A 21,407-nucleotide genomic window follows, 5' to 3' on the forward strand; every position below is an offset into this window, starting at 1 on the left:
AATTACTCGTATAGTACCCAGTTTGGGGTTAGTGTATCAAATAGGTATCCGGTTTAAAAAAAGTGTTAATTGCATTCCAACTTTTGAAAAAGTGCTTCAATTAGGTCATTTTCAAACAGAGTTGACTAATACCGTTAGTCAACGTGTCACGTGTCAGTTTGTGATTTTTTTTATTTTTTAAATTTTTCTTAAATTTTTAAAACTTTTTTCTTAAATTTGTTGAAAAAAAAATATTTTAAAAAATGCCACATGTCAGGTCCCTGTGTGTGACACGTGACATTGTCAGTGCCATGTGGCATTATCAGTGCCACGTGGCATTGCAGTGTCACACGTCCACGTCACTATCAAATGTTATTGTGTTGATTTCGATTTAGTCCCCATATGTGTCTTTTTGTTTCAATCTAGTACTTAAGTATGTGTATCTGATTCAATTTTATCCCAACTTTTTTTTAATAATTAAAATATTTTTGTAATCCATTTTTTATAAGATTAAAAATAATTAAGTATAAATATTTTTACAAAATTAAGTACTAATATTTATATTATTCCTCTCAATTTTAAACCAAATTTATCATTTGTATAAATGTTATACTAATATTTTTTTATTAAAAACGACTTTTTAAAATATTACTTTATTAATTACTTTTTTAATAAGTACTCATGTTTTGTTAATTTTTATTTTATTTTTCAAAACACAACAATATTGTCTCTTACTAATTTTAAACCAAAATTTCTATTGGTATGAATGTTATACTATTTTTTTTATTAAAAATGACTTAATAAAATGACTTTTACCACTAAATTTTAATATAAATATCAAATATTTAATTTTTGTAAAACTTTTATACTTAATTACTTTTAATTTTATAAAAAAATGGATTTTAATTATTAAAAAATATTAGTTCAAAGTTGAATCAGATACACATAAGTAGGTATTAAATTGAAACAAAAAAACATATATGGGGACTAAATCGAAATCAATACAATGACATCTGATAGTGATACTGACACGTGACATTGCAATGCCACGTGTCACACACAGGGACTTGACAAGTGACATTTTTATTTTTATTTTCAAAAAAATTAAAAGAAAAATTTAAAAATTTAAAAAAAATTTAAAAAGAATCAAAAAAACCACACACTGACACGTGACATGTTGACTAATGGCATTAGTCAACTCTGTCTGAAAGAAACCTAATTGAAGCACTTTTTCAAAAGTTGGGATGCAATCGACAATTTTTTTAAACCGGGTACCTATTTGACACATTAGTCCCAAACTGTGGATACTATACGAGTAATTATACCTTTATAATAATAAATATAAAAATTAAAAAAAATTATGATGTTTAATAATTTATTAATATATATATATATATATATATATATATATATATATATATATATATATATTTGTGTGTATATGTGTATATATATTTATTCTTTAAACAATTTTTTAAAAATAAAACATAATTGAAGAAAATTTTACTTAAACTATAATAACATCTTAATTTTAATATATAATATGTAACCACCCTACTATAATAATACCATGAAAAATTAAAAAATATGAAATATTCATAAACATATAATCCTAGTTGTATATATAAATAACCTTAAAAATTATATAAGCAGTAGATGCAGCTTGTAAAAATTAAAAACAATTGTATAAGTGGTGATAATTTTAGAAAACCAGTCAAAATATAATCTAATTACACTGTCATCCTACACTGTACCATGACAAACTCAATAAAATTTATAGTGTACAAAAATTACACTTTCCATAACTAATAATAAATGAGTTCAACGTGGCCATTTTATCTTTATTTTATGATGCCATTTTTTTTTTTTTTTAAGTTTTACACTCAACCTTAAAAATAAAAAAACCATAAGATAAACAAATAAATCATTATAATTTACTATGCATACAAAATATTTGGAGACACAAAAATAATCTAAGATTATAATATATAATTTTATATTAAATAATAGTATATAAATCAAACATATTAGATTGATAATATCATTTCGAATGATTGATTTTAAATATTTAATGATCACACTTAAATATTTATTATTTTTTAATTACCAGTATTATATTAAAATATTTTTCTACGTTGTTACAGTAGCATTCTTCGTGTTACTTTTCCTTATGACTTCAAATAAGTGAAAATACAAACAAGAAACATCAATTTTCTTTTATACCAGATAAAACCTATACGAAAATATCCATATATACATATATAAAAAAAAAAATTAAAAAAACATCACAATTAAAAGAAAAATCCCATAACAGACTATACATGCACAATCATTTGTTTGTTTACCTTTCTAAATACATGCAGTTGTTTCTTTAAGAACTTCAAATTGGCAGAAGTCACGAATAACAAATGTTTTAGCCAATTAAGTTCTTATAACATGAAATTATACATTTTTTCCAAATCAAATATTTGATTTTAAACTGCGGGAAGAAAGAACCTGGGATGACACGAAACACAGACCAATTCCATTTGTTCAATGAAATTGAAACATGGAGTCACGCAATTCCATTTGTTGAATGAAACTGCTATAAGCACTGGTGCTTATTGGACTGACTCCAAATCCTTTTAAAACAACATCCTGTGATTTCGGTGCAACCTTGATTTTGAACCTTGCTTGATTTTGGGCTCTGCTATTTAGGAACTCAGAACATCTTCTGTCATACTTCACACAAACAGTATCTGATTCAATTGTTTCTTCCAAATGTTCACCCATGTACATTATAACACTATCCTCTTCATTACCACCATCATCATCGTCACTATCACTTATAGTGATATTAAATTTATAACTGTCAAATGTGTAAGACAAGTCCCTGCACTCGCCAAGGACAAAGCAGAAAATGAAGGCAAAGAAGAGGGGGGGTGCAGCAGAAGAGAGATCAATAATTATGTAATCCTTCATTGTCTTATACTCCAACCACTCTGGAACAATGCTTCCTGGATACACGTAAACAGCTTCAGCTTCATAAGGATCATGACTTTGAAGATTCTCATAGTAATTTTCAAAATGAGCATGATTCGGTGTAGGTGTGTGTCTGTTCACAAAGTTAATCATGTTGATTTGCGCATTCAACCCAATAGCCTCTAGAGAATGTTCATCCAAGTTTGAGCAGTTCCCAAACAGAACATGTTTCCTGTCTTCCATTAATTGCTCACCCGTCGTTGAAGGAAACAACAATGCAGTCTTCAGCGATCTACAATTTATGGCATTTAGAGTTTTAAGGAACGGGGGAAGCTCTGGCAGAGTCTGAAGTGAAATGCAACTCTTCACATCTAGAGTTTCAAGGGACGGGGAAATCTCTGGTAGAGTTAGAAGCGAAGTGCAAAACTGGGCACTTAGATTTTTCAGGGATGGGGGAAGCAGTGGTAGTGTTTGAAGTGACGTGCATAATCTCACACTTAGAGTTTCAAGGGATGGGGGAAGCTCTGGTAGAGTTTGAAGTGATTTGCATCCTATGAGTTCGCATCCTATGACATTTAAAGTATTAAGAGACAGTGAAAGCTTTGGTAGAATTTGAAGTGAATAGCAAGATTGGGCAATTAGAATTTTAAGGGATGGGGAAAGCTCTGGCAAAGTTTGAAGGGAAGAGCAATATCCCACCTTTAATGTTTCAAGGGACAATGGAAGCTCTGGTAGAATTTGAAGTAAAGGGCAAGATTCAACAGTTAGAGTTTGAAGGGATTGAGGAAGCTGGGGTAGAGTTTGAAGTGAATCATTGTTTGCAACATCTAGAGTTTTCAAGGACGGAGGAAGCTTTGGTAGAATTTGAAGTGAATAACAGTATCGGGCACTTAGAGTTTCAAGGGATGGAGGAAGCTCTGGTAGAGTCTGAAGTGAAGTGCATCCTATAACATTTAAAGTATTAAGAGACAGTGAAAGCTTTGGTAGAATTTGAAGTGAATAGCAAGATTGGGCAATTAGAATTTTAAGGGATGGGGAAAGCTCTGGCAAAGTTTGAAGGGAAGAGCAATATTCCACCTTTAATGTTTCAAGGGACAATGGAAGCTCTGGTAGAGTTTGAAGTGAATCATTGTTTGCAACATCTAGAGTTTTCAAGGACGGAGGAAGCTTTGGTAGAATTTGAAGTGAATAACAGTATCGGGCACTTAGAGTTTCAAGGGATGGAGGAAGCTCTGGTAGAGTCTGAAGTGAAGTGCAAAATTCAACATTCAGAGTTCGAAGGAACTGGGGAAGCTTTAGTCGAGTCCGAAGTAAAAGGGAAAATTCAGTATATAGAGTTTCAAGGGACTGGAGAAGGTTTGGTGGAGTTTCAACTAAACTCAAGGGTCTAACAACTAGATTTTTCAGGGACAAAGGAAGCTTTGGTATAGTTTGAAGTGATTTGCAGAAACTGACATCTAAAGTTTCAAGGGACTGGGGAATGTCTGGTAGAATTTGAAGGGATTCACAACCTGCAACATCTAGAGTTGTAAGGGACTGATGAAGCTTTGATAGAGTCTGAAGTGAAGGGCAGAATTTTGCATTTAGAGTTTCAAGGGACAGTGGAAGCTCAGGTAGAATTTGAAGTGAATTGCAGTATTGGGCACTTAGAGTTTTAAGGGATGGGGGTAGCTCTGGTAGAGTTTGAACTGAAGTGCGAGATACATTTAGGTTTTGAAGGGACTGGGGAAGGTCTGGTAGAGTTTGAAGTGAATTCAAGTCACTAACATCTAGAGTTTTAAGGCATAGTGGAAGCTTTGGTAGAATTTGAACTGAAGTACAGAAACTTGCTTTTAGAGTTACTAAAAATTGGGGAAGTTCTGGAAGAGTTTGTAGTGATTTGCAACCAGTGACGTCTAGTGTTTTAAGGGACTGAGGAAGCTTTGGCAGAGTCTCAAGTGAAGAACACCATGTAGCAGTTAGAGTTTCAAGCAATGTAGGAAGCTATGTTATGACTTGAAGTGAAGTATTACTTACCTCTAGATATAGCAGTTGATTAAGATTTGTTAAGGATGAAGGTAAACTCTCAATGTCACTACCTGCTAGATCTAGAAATCTAAGCTTGCTTTGAAATTCAAATGATGAGGGAAGTGCTTTGACCTTTGTACGTTCTAATCTCAGTTCTTCCATATTCTCTGAAATCACTGAGAATTCCGTGAGATTCTTGCAATAATCAAGATCGAGAAAACTGAGGCTGCCTAGGTGACAATTGCTTGTGAGTGTGGTAAGAGACACGCAACCCCAAAGCTCCAATTTCTCAAGTTTGGCCAGAGAAAAAATAGATGGATGCACACAAATCAATGCAGAACAACCCCCAAGATACAGTACTTCAAGATTTGTGGCTTTTGATAAATCTGGCAGCTCCTTTAACTTCTCAGAGCCACTGAGGTCAACTTCTATTAAATTTACTAGATTCTGTAATAAAATGAAACAAGAGCATATCACAGGAGCTAAATTAGTTAATTTCGGATCCCTTTAGTTAACAGAAAATAATCAGTTGAGACAAATATTTACCTTTACTCCATCCCAAAGTTTTTCCATGTTGCTATCTGGCAACTTCAATATAACAAGTTTTTCAGCAGAAAAATTTTCTGGTAAGGACTTAAGAGGGCACCCGAGCCAGGCAATAAATCTTAGTTCAGTTGCCAAAAATTGAAGTCCCTCAGCAAGAATGTGAAGCTGATTTAAGCAATCAAATTCATAATCCTCAGAAACTTCTATAAATTGTAGTCTTCTCATCTTGGCAAACATGTGAGGAATAAGGTTGAGATCCTTAATTGTTCGCAAATCAATTCGTATGCTTCTAATGGTCTCAGTAACCTGTCATCAATGTGAGGATTAACTTAAGCCAAATTTCTCACAAAAGATAAATAAACCAAAAGTTAGTCAAGAGAAAAGATATATATTCATTTAGGCTAACCTTATCACTTTTCAATGCTTCATAAATGTCATCAGGATCCCACAACCGACTGCGTCTTCCAGGGTCTTCAATAGACTCTCGACGTACAATCTCCCAAGCCATGTCTTGTAAATTATCATGCATGGATACAAAATTATCCTTGGACACGGTTATAAGAGATTTCTCTTTCAACCTTTGTAAATCAGCCACAACAGAATTATCCCTTTCGCTATCTTTCAATAAAAACTTTAGCTCACCCACATTTATCTCACTCTGTGATCTAAGAAAGAAACATGCCAGATCAAGAAAAATCTGCTGTTGTTTACGATCTAGATCATAGAAACTCCATGTCATTACATCATAAACTTCTTTGTGAGGCATCCTTTTAAGCTTGTCTAGCTCACTTTCCCACACTTCCTTTTTGTTTCCACGAAGATGACCAGCCAAAACTTTAAGAACTAATGGAATACCTTGGGCATAATCGACCACCCTTTCACATAGCTCATTGTACTCCCTTTGATTATCGTTTTGTTTTCCGACAAGTAAATAAAAAAGTTCAAGAGCTTCGTTGAAACTGAGTTTCGTAAGCTGGTATGTCTCATCAACCTTGTTTGTCTTGAGCACTTGCTCATTTCTAGTTGTTACAATTATTGTACTGCCCGATCCAAAATTTCCAAAATCTCCCAATAGATTTTTTATGTGATCAGAATTATTAACATCATCAAGAACAATGAGAACCTTCATTCGACTGATTCTCCTAGCAATATGTCCTGGCAATGAATTTTGTGTGTAAATTTTCACTTCACATCCTAATAGTTCGGAGAATATTTTTTCCTTCAAAGAAATTATTCCATGTTTGTTTGATTCTTCCCTTTCATGAGCCAAAAAATAACAAGCTTCATATTCAGAATGTAGTTTGTTGAAGACCTCTTCTGCAAGGGTTGTTTTGCCTATACCGCCCATACCCCAAATTCCAATCAGACAAGTGCCTTTTGAATCCTTTTTTATCCATGATTCTATTGTTGCAATTTTTTCATCAATTCCAACAAGTTCTTTTGCAACAACCATGGGTTTAGCCAACCCCTTCAGCACAACATTGGCAATTTCTTCAACCAGTTCAAAATCACATCTATATGACACAGAGAGAAAGTGTTTTAAAATCAATGTTGTCAGAATATATTCAAATGTACAACTCAGTCATAATGCAATGGACTAACAAAGCATAATTGGTTCCATCTGAAACAATCACAGCGGTATTGGCTAAAATTACGTTACCATGGAAAATGTTAAGTATACATTCTGCTGAAAACAATTTAATATATACAAAGGTTACATCGCTTTGCAACCTCAACAACCATGTATTATGTACATGATAATTATATAACAGCTAGAAAATATGAAACATTAACAGAAAAAAAAAAAAAAAAAGAGCTTACGGAAATTTTGACGAATCAATTCCAGATAAATCAGCAGAATGCTTCAAGGCATCTTTCCAGATTTGTACCTTGTTCTGATAATTTAGTTCATGCTCAACAAATGCATTTTCATAAGTCCGCAATTGATGTCGTACATCTGTGGGTTGCACATTGTAGAAAACAGGGATCACAGTCCGTTCATACTTGTCTCTACACTCAAGGATTTTCTCTAGTTCCTCTAAGCACCAATGAGAAGAAGCATAATGTGGTGAGAATATGATCAACAGGATGTCTGATCGTTCAATTGCTTGAAAAAGTGATGGTCCTATTTCATGTCCCCTCTGAAGTTCAGCATCTATAAAGGCACATATTTTCTTTCTTTCAAAAGCACCAATCAAATGGCTAAGAAGCGTGTGGCGGATGTCTTCACCCCTGAAGCTAACAAAAACATCATACTTTATTTGAGGAGTGTTGTTCTCTGAGGATTTTTCCTCCACCCAGTACTTTAGTTTCTTAGGCACATGGTTATCTAACACTGATTTCTCCCTATCACGCCTCAGTCTTTTAGGAGCCTCGTTGTCTGACATGGTTTTACCTTTACAGCCTTCAGTAAAACAATAGAGACACAATGAAATATATAGCACAATGCAATCACCTAGAGCCAAAAAGTTATAACATCTTTAATTACTCATTTGACACCAGAGTTATACAAACTTTACTTCCACCTCATATACTCAAAAATTATTCATTTGAGATCTTATATATACATACATTTTTTTTCAGTCCATGTGAATTTAAACTATAGGAAATCAATAATATTGAATAGGATCCATAAAAAAGATTACATATGCTATCATAGAAACTAAAATAGATTATTTTGAAGTAAAACAAAAAGCATCAAGTTTGTGTAATTATAGAAATCAAAAGAGTAAATAGATCAATACAGTATGTTCCGTTTCAAAAAAAAATCAGAGATCAGCACAATATGTATGAGCCACAAGGTAACTGGAAAGAAAACAGAGTTAAAAATGAAGTAGAAAAGAATGGAATTTATGAAAATTAAACTACATCTATGACAACTTAAAATGAGTTGGAGAGTTTCCGATGAAAAATACAATACCTGCTGCTTCTTTTTGATTAGCAAGTTCTCAAAATAACCCTTCGTTATTCTGTATCAACTCTTCAGTTTTCACGCACTCACCTATTGTACAGCTTTGGGAAAATAAGACTGCAGAGTAATCAATAACAGTCCAAACACAGGGTTTGCCCCTGGTAGGGATGGCAACGGGGTGGGGTGGGGTGGGGCGGGACGGGTTTCGCTATCCCATACCCATTCCCGCATAAAAAATTCATCTCTATACCCAAACCCAACGGGTATCAAACTTTTTTTCCATCCCCATCCCCACCGGGTAACGGGTATAATCTAGTATCCATACCCGTACCTGTGTTCTAACTACTTCAATATTAATTTTTATAAAAGAAAAAAATTACGGTAAAGAAAACATAATATTATGAAATATTCAATATTAGGAGGATTTTCTTCGATGCCAAATACCTTAAAATAAATTATAATTGTTTACATTTTATATTAGAATACCAAATAAAATTTCATGTGAATCAAAACATTTATTAAATTTAACATTGATGAACTTAGTTGATAAAATTAAAAAATATTTCAAAAAAATATAAAAGGAAAACAAATATTCAAATTAAAATATATTTTAAATGTTTGTTTACTTCAATTTTTTAAATTCTAATAAATCTCTTTTTTATACACTAATAAAAGTTATAATATATCACTTGAACAAAATGACACAAAGAACAAATAATAAACATAATAATAAAAGAAAAACAAATATTCAAATTAAAATATATTTTAAATGTTTGTTTACTTCAATTTTTTAAATTATAATAAATCTCTTTTTTATTCACTAATAAAAGTTATAATACATCACTTGATCAAAATGACACAAAGAACAAATAATAAAGATAATAATAAAATTTTGACATAGATTTTGTATCTTTTGAACTTCAATATATGTTGGATAGTGACAAAAAAATATTAAATTTTTATATTGTAGTAAATAAAAGTTATTTATACAATTAAAGTGAAAAAAATTACAGTATGATTAATAGTGAGTTATAAAATAACAAATAATTAGATAGAATATATCGAAATATTATTCTACATGATGAAAATAAACAATAAATAAAAATATTAAAAAACTAAAAAATGTGTGTTTTAGAAATAATTTGAGAGACTATCGAAAGAAATCGCACAAAGGAAATCAAATGTATAATTAAGGTATGATAAAATGAAAAATACCTTAGAGAACTAATTATTAAATTACGTTTGAAGTGGTTAAAATTAAATAGAAATATCATTAGTGACCAAAAAATTTGTCATTAAATTACAAATAAATTAGTAATTAAATTGGTTACTAAATCAAGTATCGATTCGATCATTGAATCAGTCACTAATTTAGTCATTGATTCAGACAATAAATCAACTACTACCACCAATGACGAAAAATAATGACTGATATGGGTTACTGACTAAATCAGTCACCATTTCATGTTTTTCTTGTAGTGAATTATCATATACTATTCCTAAATATCATTATATATATATATATATATATATATATATATATATATATATATATTCTCTTTTTTTTAACCACTTCAAACAGAATTTAAAGTGAAAAAATTACATTATGATTAATAATGAGTTATAAAATAAAAAATAATTAGATAGAATATATCGAAATATTATTCTACATGATAAAAATAAAAACAATAAATAAAAATATTAAAAAACTAACAAATGTGTGTTTTAGAAATAATTTGAGAGACTATCGAAAAAAATCACACAAAGAAAATCAAATGTATAACTAAGGTATGATAAGACGAAAAATATCTTAGAGAACTAAGAAAACTTTTCAAATATCAACATATATACTTAATGGTTGAAAAATAACGAAAATTATTTTAATGAAACAAAAGAGTTCTTCAAATTAAACAAAAATTAATAATAATAATAATAAGTAAAGAATTTTTTTATATTACCTTAAATTGAGAGTATAAACATTCTCATGTGAAAGGAAAATTTATAATAAATAAAAATATTAAAAAATAATATAAATATTCAAATGTGAGGCATAATATTTTTTTTTTATTAACATACATCATTTTAACATAATTACATAAAGGTTATGATAAGATAAAAAATATATTGGAGATGAGAATGAGTTTCATGACAAATGAAATAATTAAAAGAAAAAAAAAAGAAAAAAAAAATATATATATATATATAGGAGTTACTTGATTAATTGCGAATATTTTAATAATTTAAACGAGAATGGAGATATGGCGGGGACGGGTATTATGGCGGGTATATGTACATCCCCATACCCATCCTCATACCCAACTGAAAAAGTCGGGGATTCCCCATACCCATACCCATACCCATACCCAGTCAATGCGGGGATTCCCCGTCAAAACGGGGACGGGTTCGGGCAATACCCACGGGGACGGGTTTATTTGCCATCTCTAGACCCTGGCATAAGAAAGACAAAATTAATAATGACAAGATTTATCCGCATAAGAATTAAAAAGATGGGTATTTACACCCTTCTCCTTGGTAAGAACGAAAACAAAATTCCACAGAAGTTCATTTTCCTTCTACTGTAAATAAAATAAAATGAAATTTCTCTCCTATAGAAAAAATTGTATCTTTCTCTCCGTAGGAAAATATATATCGTCACTCAAACCACTAAAATTTACACACACATTTCTTTAGAATCAGATTTTAAACTTGTCTAATTAGTTTTCTGAAGTCGTTAGCTCCAAAAGTAAAACCAGTAATGACTGCGGAAAGGGTGCAACTTTCGTTATATTTGTCTTTCAAATAAAGAATTAATAAAACAAAAATGATATTTCAACAAAAAAATTTGACAAATTTTTTACAATGTTGATGTGGTCGTGCATTTTTTTAATTTTTATTGCGAAAATGTTTAAGTTACACGTGCAACAGAATTAATGGAAACTGAAAATAAAAACTTACTTGGAGAGAGAAAGTGAAGAAGAGAGAAAGGGGAAAGCGAGGGTGCGAAGTGAGAAACAGAGTATTGAGAGAGAGAGGAAGCAAGTAGTGTGGTCGTCAGAGGTTTGTGGTTCAGAGACCGTCTCGCCAGCAAGCATTTCACCGTCTTCAGTGGAGGATACTTATAGTATTCGCATAGACTATCCCTATCATCCAGACCGTGGCATTTGGAGTTGGTAGTGGGTTTGCGAACTTTGCGGCCACCTTCCGTCGTCGGTGGCAAGCATTTCGTGGTCCTTATCGTTGCATTGTAAGTTTCTTTTGCTCCCATTTAACATTTCCGTACTATGTTGGATGATGATGAAGTTAATTTCATTTTCGTCAAGTTTTCAGTTATTGTGCAAAAAACTTGTATTGTCAAACAATGTAAGCCAAATGGGCTAGGAGATATGCAAATATCTATAAAGGTAAGTTTGGACCACAAACATTTTGTCTTTTTTGTGGACATCCTTCAAATAATATTTGGACTTGACCCAACGACAGGATACCAGTGCGACTGTGTGGGCTATTGTTCATAGGAAGGTGCTACTTCATCCAGATTTTGAAAAAGATCTTACAGTGGGAGCCGTTTTGCTTTTGCACACAGTAAATACATATGTTGCCAACCTTATTCAATGGTTTAGAATAATCTGTCCACAACGCTTAACACGATTTCGCTGACATGATTATGTTTTGTAATAGGTTGCAGCTTTCAGTCCCCGTCCATGACTTTGCTATGTCAACATAACTGTCTGCAACATTGTGAAAGTGTGAGTGAGAACCTTAAATTTTGTCAATGAAATATTGTCCTTTGTTTTCCACAACATCAATTTATATACATTTTGTCGTTCTTCCAAAGTAGATCTTCAAGGCAGACATATGTGAACCAACGGATGAGCTTGTTCATGCTACTTTGAAGCCTGACATTGTCCTCCACCCATCCATGGATCCGAAGGTTGATGACTTATTACGGAAACTTGTGAAACCGTCCACTGTCACCAACAACACTGACCATGGCTAAGGTTCCTCTGCCACTCATGGTACCTCCTCAAGCATTCAAGGTGCGCCAACAACGAACCAGGGAATAGAATAGCCAAATTCCATTACTGTGGTGCTTAGTATTGTCAAAATTACTTTATTTCCATTAGGATGTTCCTTAGTTTGCTACTTTGACGTTATATTTTGTGTCTGTTACTTTGTTGTTTAGTATTGTCGCTATTATTCGTCGTTTCAAAACTTGAAGTTGTTTGTTCAGTAAAGCTATGTTAAACATCGTTCTGGGGAGTACCGCATACGTATGTGGGGAGCTACAATATACTTTATGTTTATAAAGTTCCAGGTTTCACTAAACTTAATTTAATTAATCACTTTGAAACATTGAACATTCATTCAGTCTCTCAAAATGTAATTTCTATCATCCAATGGTCATTCGAAGGAGTAGTTGTCTAACTTCACTATAGGGAAAAAACAGTACTGTAACCAAAGTGGGAACTTACTCATAATTATGTGGAGAGTAACGTCAACATTTATTATGACAAGTTGCAGATTTTAATAATCGTTATTTAAACATCATATTTTGATCACATAATTCATTCATTGACTAAGAAAATAATTTCCATCATCCAAATATGATGGACTTAAGTGGGTGGGTGGTTTGTCAAACTGAACAACAAACAAAAAACACAACTCAAACAAAAGTGGGGAGTAAGGAATAACTTTATGGGGCGTTAGGTGAAACTTTAATTCTATACACTGCAAACTTCAGTAAAGGTGATTTATATATCGTATTTGGATTATTGGTCTTGCATTCATTAACTTACAAACCCAAAAAACAACAATATTCATGAACTAAACTGGATGGTTTAAGTAACAAGACAGAACCCAAATTACACAACTCAACAACAAGTGGGGAGTTAGGCATATCTATGTGGGGAGTTACGGGCAAGTTTTGGTCTGTACAATGCAGACTTCAGTAAAGTTCATTTATATACGGTATTTGGATCATTGCTCTTTCATTCAATGACTTACAAAGTCTTCTCCATCCACCAATCTCCATGAACTAAAGTGGGTGCATTGTCGAACAAGACAGAACCCAAAAAACACAAATAAAAAAAAGTGGGGAGTAAGGCATACCCATGTGGGGAGTTACGTTTAGGTTTTTGTCTGTACAGTGCAGACTTCAGTAAAGTTCATTTATATACGGTATTTGGATCATTGCTTTTTCATTCAATGACTTACAAAGTCTTCTCCATCACCCAATCTCCATGACCTAAAGTGGGTGCTTTGTCAAACAAGACAGAACCCAAAAAACACAAATAAAAAAAAGTGGGGAGTAAGGCATACCTATGTGGGGAGTTACGTGCAAGGTTTTGTTTGTACAGTGCAGACTTCAGTAAAGGTCATTTATATACGGTATTTGGATCATTGCTCTTTCATTCAATGACTTACAAAGTCTTCTTCATCCCCCAATCTCCATGAACAAAAGTGGGTGCTTTGTCAAACAAGACAGAACCCAAAAAAACAAATCAAAAAAAGGTGGAGAGTAAGGCATACCTATGTGGGGAGTTACGTGCAAGGTTTTGTCTGTACAGTGCAGACTTCAGTAAAGGTCATTTATATACGGTATTTGGATCATTGCTCTTTCATTCAATGACTTACAAAGTCTTCTCTATCACCCAATCTCCATGAACTAATATGGTTGCTTTGTTGAACAAGACAGAACACAAAAAACACAAATAAAAAAAAGGGAGTAAGGCATAACTATGTGGGGAGTTACATGCGAGTTTTTGTCCGTACAGTGGAGACTGCAGTAAAGGTCATTTATATGGTATTTGGATCATTGCTCTTTCATTCAATCACTGACAAAGTCTTCTCCATCACCCAGTTTCCATGAACTAAACTGGGTGCTTTGTCGAACAAGACAGAACCCAAATAACACAAATAAAAAAAAGGGAGTAAGGCATACCTATGTAGGGAGTTATGTGTAGGTTTTTGTCTATACACTGGAGACTGCAGTAAAGGTCATTTATATGGTATTTGGGTCATTGCTCTTTCATTCCATCACTGACAAAGTCTTCTCCATCACCCAATCTCTATGAACTAAACTGGGTGCTTTGTCGAACTAGACAGAACCCAAATAACACAAGTCAAGACTAAGTGGGGAGTAAGGCATAACTATGTGAGGAGTTACATGTAAGTTTTTGTTTGTAAAGTGCGGACTGCAGTAAAGGTCATTTATATGGTATTTGGATCATTGTTCTTTCATTCAAACACTGACAAAGTCTTCTCCATCACCCAAGCTCCATGAACTAAACTGGGTGCTTTGTCAAACAAGACAGAACCCAAATAACACAAGTCAAAACTAAGTGGGGAGTTACGTGCAATGTTTTGCCTGTACAGTGAAGACTTCAGTAAATTCATTTATATACGGTATTTGGATCACTGCTCTTTCATTCAATTACTTACAAAATCTTCTCCATCCCCCAATCTCCATGAACTAAAGTTGGCGCTTTGTCGAACAAGACAGAACCCAAAAAACACAAATAAAAAAAAAAGTGGGGAGTAAGGCATACCTATGTGGGGAGTTACATTTAGGTTTTTGTTTGTACAGTGCAGACTTCAGTAAAGGTCATTTATATATGGTATTTGGATCATTGGTCTTTCATTCAATGACTTACAAATTCTTCTCCATAACTCAATCTCCATGAACTACAGTGGGTGCTTTGTCAAACAAGACAGAACCCAGAAAATACAAATAAAAATAAAGTAGGGAGTAAGGCATAACTATGTGGGGAGTTACATGCAAGTTTTAGTCTGTACCGTGCAAACTTCAGTAAAAGTCATTTACATATGGTATTTGGATCATTCATTGATCGATTCGGTAATTTACAAAGTCCTTATCCATCATTCATGCACTGGTTTACATTCACACAAATGAAAATTTACTACTTCAATATTTCCCGATATCCTTTTTCTTTTAACAAATGTCCCAAGATAATATTAAATGGGTAGTTCCAATTGTTTTAGTACGGACTTCTGCTCAATATTGTTGTTTCAATCACTTCCCTCACTCTCTCGTCGTCTCTATCTGTCTCTCTGGCAACACGGTGTCGGAACTAACTTTTCTCTCTCTCATTCCCATTCTCGCTTTCCAGTTTCTCCCTTTCTCGCTTTCTCCCATCCTCTCTTATTAAAATTTCACTTTCAATTTCAATTCTGTCGCACGTGTGAACTTACGTTTTTGTAATAAAAATTTAAAAAATGCATTACCACGTCAGCATTGTCAAAACCTTAGTTAAATTTATTTGTTGAAATATCATTTTCATTAATAAAATTTATCATCATTCATGATACACTAGGTATACTTCTGTCAAAATCAAAACAAATTTGAACAAATCTTACGGTTCACACGTCTTTTCGGCTTAGAGGATTATAAGAAAAAGATAAACTTCCAGTGTACTTGTTCTCCGATCAAAATTATAATTACATTTCCATAAGAATGCCAAACCTTACTGAAATGAATATTAAAATTTAATTGAAAAACAATATAAAAACACAAAACTGAAGGTAGTTTTATCAAATACAACTGCAACATTCCAAAACCGATTCCAACTTCCAAGAAGAAAAACTCCGCACAATGATCCTCCCCGGTTTCAGCATCATGCATCCTACTGCAGATTGAAAAGTTGAGCAGGCCAACTACGTTTCTGACCATCAGGACTAACACCAGCAGCTTCTAAGGAAATGTCAATGCTGCGATGCTCTGTAGAACGGACAATGCTAATGCGTAAATCGATATTTACAGCTGGATACACCTCAGTGCCAATTGCTTCTAGTCTACCCCTCTTTTCTTTTCCAAACCCCATTGCAATAGGTTCTCTAAAGGTTAAGATCGTTTGCGACCAATGTGTTCTTGGGGTATAAGGGGATGTGGATAACACAGAAGGTGTTTCCCGGCAAAATCTCCTCGTAAAACCGGTTTCAAACCATAGGACAACACCGTAGCACCAGCACCATGTTGATGAAGCACTTGGTTTCAATTCCAAAGCAGTAGTTGCAGTGAAATCCACTTCATTGGGCTTCATGGTTGCCAAGTCAAAAGACTGGAGAATAAAAGAAAAAAAAACATTTCAACAGTCAGTGTGCAACTATAGACTGGGTTATGAATTTATCATGAAAAATATCCTGGACAGTTGTCCCCAGCCCTGGGAAAAAAATAAGAAAAGATATTGCTTGGCATAGCCCACGTACATGTACTAGTTAATATCACAGTGAAGAAGGAATAAAAATGAGTAATGTATCAAGAAATGCATGATACTTTTTAATTTTCATTTGCATACATTCACCTATATATTTAAAAAAAAAAAATAACAGTTGCAGTTTAGAAGACATGGGAGGGGCCACTTCTTGTTGGTTAAAATAATTTAAACCAAAACAATATATCGACAAGTTTATGACACGAGTACATGCGGTTCACACAAGGTACACTTCAGCTACTTTAGAATTGCAAGATAACCAGTTAAAAACAATAGCCTAAGATAAGATCTTGCAATATCCTTACAGTCATTGGAAAACTATTATTGACTGGATTACAAAAATGGATAAAAATTCACTGCTATACTAATGTCTTTCAAAACATTTACTTATGCCAAAAGCACCAACCTGTAGAATCGCAGAACTGGTAACCAAATCTTGTGAGTCCAGAACATCAACTATAGGAATTTGGGCGGCATCTACGACAAGCTCCTTCCCAATGCAAGACATGTCAAAACCACACACGTTATCCCAAAATGGAAGACTTGTGGCTCCTTTTCCAAATCCTGCAACAAACTAGAAGAGAAAATGGAATGGTAATTTATGCTAGAGAAACTTGCATACCACCTGAAGACAATATTTTGAAAATGAAATGGTTGAGCAATGGACAAAGGAGAGACTCACAATAGTTGCTGTGTCAGGAAGAATGGCACCACCAGGCTTCAACCACCGGTCCCGTGCATAAAGCACTGAACCGAGCATGGATTCATACAACAAGCAATATCCCATCCATTCACTTAGCAATACATCAACACTATGAGGTTGAAGTTCAACTGTTTTATCAATCTCTTCAACCATACCATGAACCACTTCTATGACTCCCTTTTGGAGACCATCAATTCCACTTTGGCTTTTATTCCACCAAAGACCGTTATCCTTTGCAACCTAAATAAAAAAATGGAGAGAGAATGAATATGGAAGTATACATGTAAGTTTAAAAGGTAATTATAGAAGCTACCAAGTTAATGATCTATACCTGAGATGCCACTGCTGCCATCTTGGCACTAGCCTCAACAGCAATAACCCTGGAAGCTCCAGCTTTTGCCGAAAATAGGCTAAAGAAAGAATAACAACAAAATGTGTCAAGCTTAAAAATGGCAGGGCAATCAAATAAAGTAACTTATAAGCACAGGCCACCAAAACCCAGAATATGCATTTATAGCAGCCATAGGCCACTTTCAGTTTTTTTTTTTTTTACTCACGAAGTTTAGTATCAAAATAACAAATGAGCATTGGCATAATTATAGATTGCATATTATATATTGAGAAAAGTCAAGGATATTTCTCACCTGAGGATTCCAGTTCCACAACCAACATCCATAACAACAGCCCCCTTTAGTAGGGAGGGATTCTTCAAAATTGCTTGACCATAGGCATCCATTCTCACCTATATAAATATTGATATTATTTCAATAAAATGGTAATACCATGGTGAAAAATCTTCAATTTTTGCCAACTTATTGTAGATAGTTAAACAACAAATTACTTAAACTAAGCCAACAAATGCAAAGCACATCTTATACCTTATCACTTAACATCTCTCGATGGATACCGAATGAACTGTATGAACCAAAATAACTTTCATTGACCTTCTTAATATGCTTTGCAATGTGATTTTGAGAATTAGCAATTAAAGGTCCCTTTTTTGGATCCTTATCACTGCACAAAGCATGTCCCATTGAGTCTTCACCATTAACAATCTCCCTTTTTGAAGAACTATCCTTATTCAAATGATTAATAGATACAGAAGCATCATGATCGTCAGAGATTCTCTCATCAATGTTCATCAAATCCTTTATAAGATCTTCATCAATTGGTGTAATTTGCTCATCTTCACCTTCTTCGTCACATTCACCAAAACTGTACAGCAGAGAATCATCTTGCATGAAAGGTATTAGATATCTATCATCATTCCATAGAGCCTTTATCTCATTAAAGTCAACTAGATCATGCAGATGATTCTGCAAGTCACGCTTGCCTTGACATGTTAATCCACAACTCCAACATTTGTTCTCTGCCACCTAGAAATAAAAATTCGAAGAAAACACCAGTTAGCAAGACAACTTAGACATGAGAGATAATCCACACATCTGAAATTTTGTATATAGTCCACATATAAAATGACCAATTAACATTGAAGGATTATTTAAAATAGAATTAACAAAATTAGAACACCTCCATGTAGCTGCTGCCGGCTCCATAAACAACTGCAAAAAGGAATTTGCTAAAATAAAAACTTTTAATACAGTAATATGATTCTCTTCAAAAAAATTCACAACATACAAAAACATTTAATCAACATTCTTTTAAGCTATAATAATACTTTAATCAATATAAAAGGGAATTGAAAAAACTAAGACACTTAGCTACGTCTGAAAGCAGGACTAGGACTAAAAGAGTATATTTAAGTTATCTCTACAATTTTTTTCCATATACCAGAGTGAAAGGTCAAAAGAGGGAAATCTACATGAACAAACCCAAATTGATATCGAATAGAACAAGTAATAACCACCAAAATCATTATAAACTGCCATTTTAAAATCTTAAAATCCAAAATTTCTCTCAATTCCATTTCCTCATTTCTAAAACTCCTAACCTCAAGAAAAATAATAACAGAATTCGGATTCTCTTTGGTCAGCAAAGCAATGTCATGTTATGAGAAAATAACGGCAAGCAGTAGTATGATTGCTCGTCTTTCTCTTTAAGAGAAGATCCTATGAAGAATGATAATAACACACTCTGGATTATAGTTTAAAATTTATTTAAAACTCAATGAAGACCAAGCTAATACAGGAAAAAAACTACAAAGATCCTAATTTCAGGACCCCTTCTAATTCTTATTAAGTGTTCACCAAACAATCACAAACAAAACCACCAAATTTTATGATTCCTAACAAAGTTTAAATTAAAAGAGTGTGCTTAAAAGTAACGTGTTGCTAGCATTTCTAAAGATCCTAATTTAATTATGAAAATGTGCTAACTCAGAAAAGCACAAAAGAAAAGAAAAGAAAACGATAAGCTCACCTGAGAGCGAACGAAGTTGATGAGCTTGAAGGAGGCATAGAAATCCAGGTTGAGACTTGCTCTAATCGCGTGGAAATCGAAATGGTGAAGGGAGGCGCAATGATCGAACAAGGAACTGCACGAACTGTACTGGGAGTCACAGAAGAGACACGTGAATTCCGATTCTCGCTCTCCTTCCCAATCGTCCCATGCTTCTTCTTCTTCTTCTTCGCTATCTTCGTCTTTTTCTTCTTCTTCCATTCTGTACGGTTCCTTTTCTTCTTCTCTCTTTTGCTTATCGATGGATGCCATGAGTGAAAAAACGCTTAAACCCTGTCAAAAACCCTAAAGCGTAGGAACTTTGCGTATATATATTCTGCCCGCGTTCAACAAATATTTTTAGCATAAATATTTATTTAAAAAATAGAGAGAATATATTTATTAAAATAAGTTAGAAAACTGTTTAATTATAGAACAAGAAAATTAAATAAATACATAAAAACAAAAATTTACTTATTTTATTAAAAAATAGTAAGTAGAAACATACTCAACCACGATGTTTCTTATCCTAAAACAAACAAAAATGTGTTATAGTATTTAGATTCATGAGTTCTAAAACATTAGTCTTCTAAAATTACGTGAATTTTAACTAATATATATTTCATTTAAAATATTTTAATTTTTCAGTTTTTTTTTCTTTTTAAATATAAACAATTGTCTATTACTTTTTGTCTTAACAACATAATATAAGAATATTATTCAAAATTTTTAGATCATGTTAAATTTAGTTTGATTTCAAAACAAATAATTTTTCGAGTTAACTTTTATTTAAAAGCCTAATTAAAGGGTTTAAGTTATGTAAAGGTTTTTAATAACTAAATTTCATTTTTATAAAATCATCAACTTTCTACAATCAAAATCTTCTAAACTATCTTATCCTTCTCTTAGCTTATTTCATTTGTTCTTCATGTTCTAAAAGATCAAGAACCATAGTTGTGTTCTTCGTGAGGAGTTTTACACAACAGATCGATCAAAAAGTCAAATAAAGTAAGTTTTATATTTTTCTTCTTTTAAGATCAAGTCATGCATGTGACTTAAGACTGTTCTTGATAACTCTTTATCGCTCTCTTTTGGTCTTAATGGTAGGCTTAGAACTCTAATCAGGGTTTTTGTTGTTAGTGTAAAGGATCCAATGTGTTTTGATGCTTTAGAAAAATCCTTGTTTGAGATAAAAGTCTTTGACTAAGGTGAGAGGAGCTAATTATAGCTCTTGCATGTTTAATCTTGTTTTGGAATGGTTGTTGTGCCATGGATGTAATGGTATGTTGAAGTTGGTGTATTGGTCTTCGTATTGAATTGTGATTTTGGATTGAATTAGAAAAATGTGATTTTCAATAAGATGTTTTGAGATGTGAAAATTGGACTCAATCTATAAACTGTCGGGTGGATAATGAGTTATGTAGAATGAAATTGATTTGTTATTGTCTTGAAGGAATTTGAATGAACGTTAAGTGTGTCTTGAATTGGTGGTATGGTGGAATACATAGTTAATTGAGTAACATTTCTTATAAGATTAAATTGGGGTTTGAGTGAACTTGTGATTTGGGTATTTTGTGGTTGAAATGGGTGGTTATCATATGTTTTCAAAAGTTATGTGATGTGGGTGAAGCATAAGATGGGTAATTGTGGTGTGGCACAGTCAAAATTGCAGGAT

General features: G+C 33.0%; 1 protein-coding gene, 1 long non-coding RNA gene and 1 pseudogene across 3 annotated transcripts; 1 reads left to right on the top strand and 2 right to left on the bottom strand.

Annotated features, from left to right (window-relative positions):
- Positions 1 to 2,270: 2,270 nt before the first annotated feature.
- LOC114182250 (uncharacterized) lies at positions 2,271 to 8,559 on the bottom strand (annotated as a pseudogene). Its single transcript, XR_014984499.1, has 5 exons — positions 8,414 to 8,559; positions 7,315 to 7,897; positions 5,900 to 7,007; positions 5,494 to 5,799; positions 2,271 to 5,394 (listed from the first exon to the last, which is right to left on the bottom strand). The product of XR_014984499.1 is annotated as an uncharacterized LOC114182250 (transcript).
- Positions 8,560 to 11,858: 3,299 nt separating this feature from the next.
- Positions 11,859 to 12,626, top strand: LOC146888597 (uncharacterized). The gene is made up of 3 exons (XR_014993450.1): positions 11,859 to 11,983; positions 12,080 to 12,147; positions 12,240 to 12,626. It is a non-coding gene; the product is annotated as an uncharacterized LOC146888597 (long non-coding RNA).
- A 3,148-nt stretch (positions 12,627 to 15,774) lies between these two features.
- PRMT3 (protein arginine methyltransferase 3) lies at positions 15,775 to 20,041 on the bottom strand. Its single transcript, XM_028057466.2, has 7 exons — positions 19,715 to 20,041; positions 18,214 to 18,711; positions 17,980 to 18,077; positions 17,667 to 17,745; positions 17,315 to 17,575; positions 17,039 to 17,206; positions 15,775 to 16,479 (listed from the first exon to the last, which is right to left on the bottom strand). The coding sequence occupies exons 1-7, from the start codon at positions 20,003 to 20,005 to the stop codon at positions 16,045 to 16,047; spliced, it is 1,830 nt and encodes a 609-aa protein (XP_027913267.2). The 5' UTR covers positions 20,006 to 20,041; the 3' UTR covers positions 15,775 to 16,044.
- Between the last annotated feature and the right edge of the window lie 1,366 nt (positions 20,042 to 21,407).

Source organism: Vigna unguiculata, chromosome 1 (genome assembly GCF_037176805.1).
Source record: "Vigna unguiculata cultivar grain cowpea cultivar isolate G323 ecotype 2 chromosome 1, ASM3717680v1, whole genome shotgun sequence".
In the NCBI taxonomy this organism is placed as follows: Eukaryota; Viridiplantae; Streptophyta; class Magnoliopsida; order Fabales; family Fabaceae; genus Vigna; species Vigna unguiculata.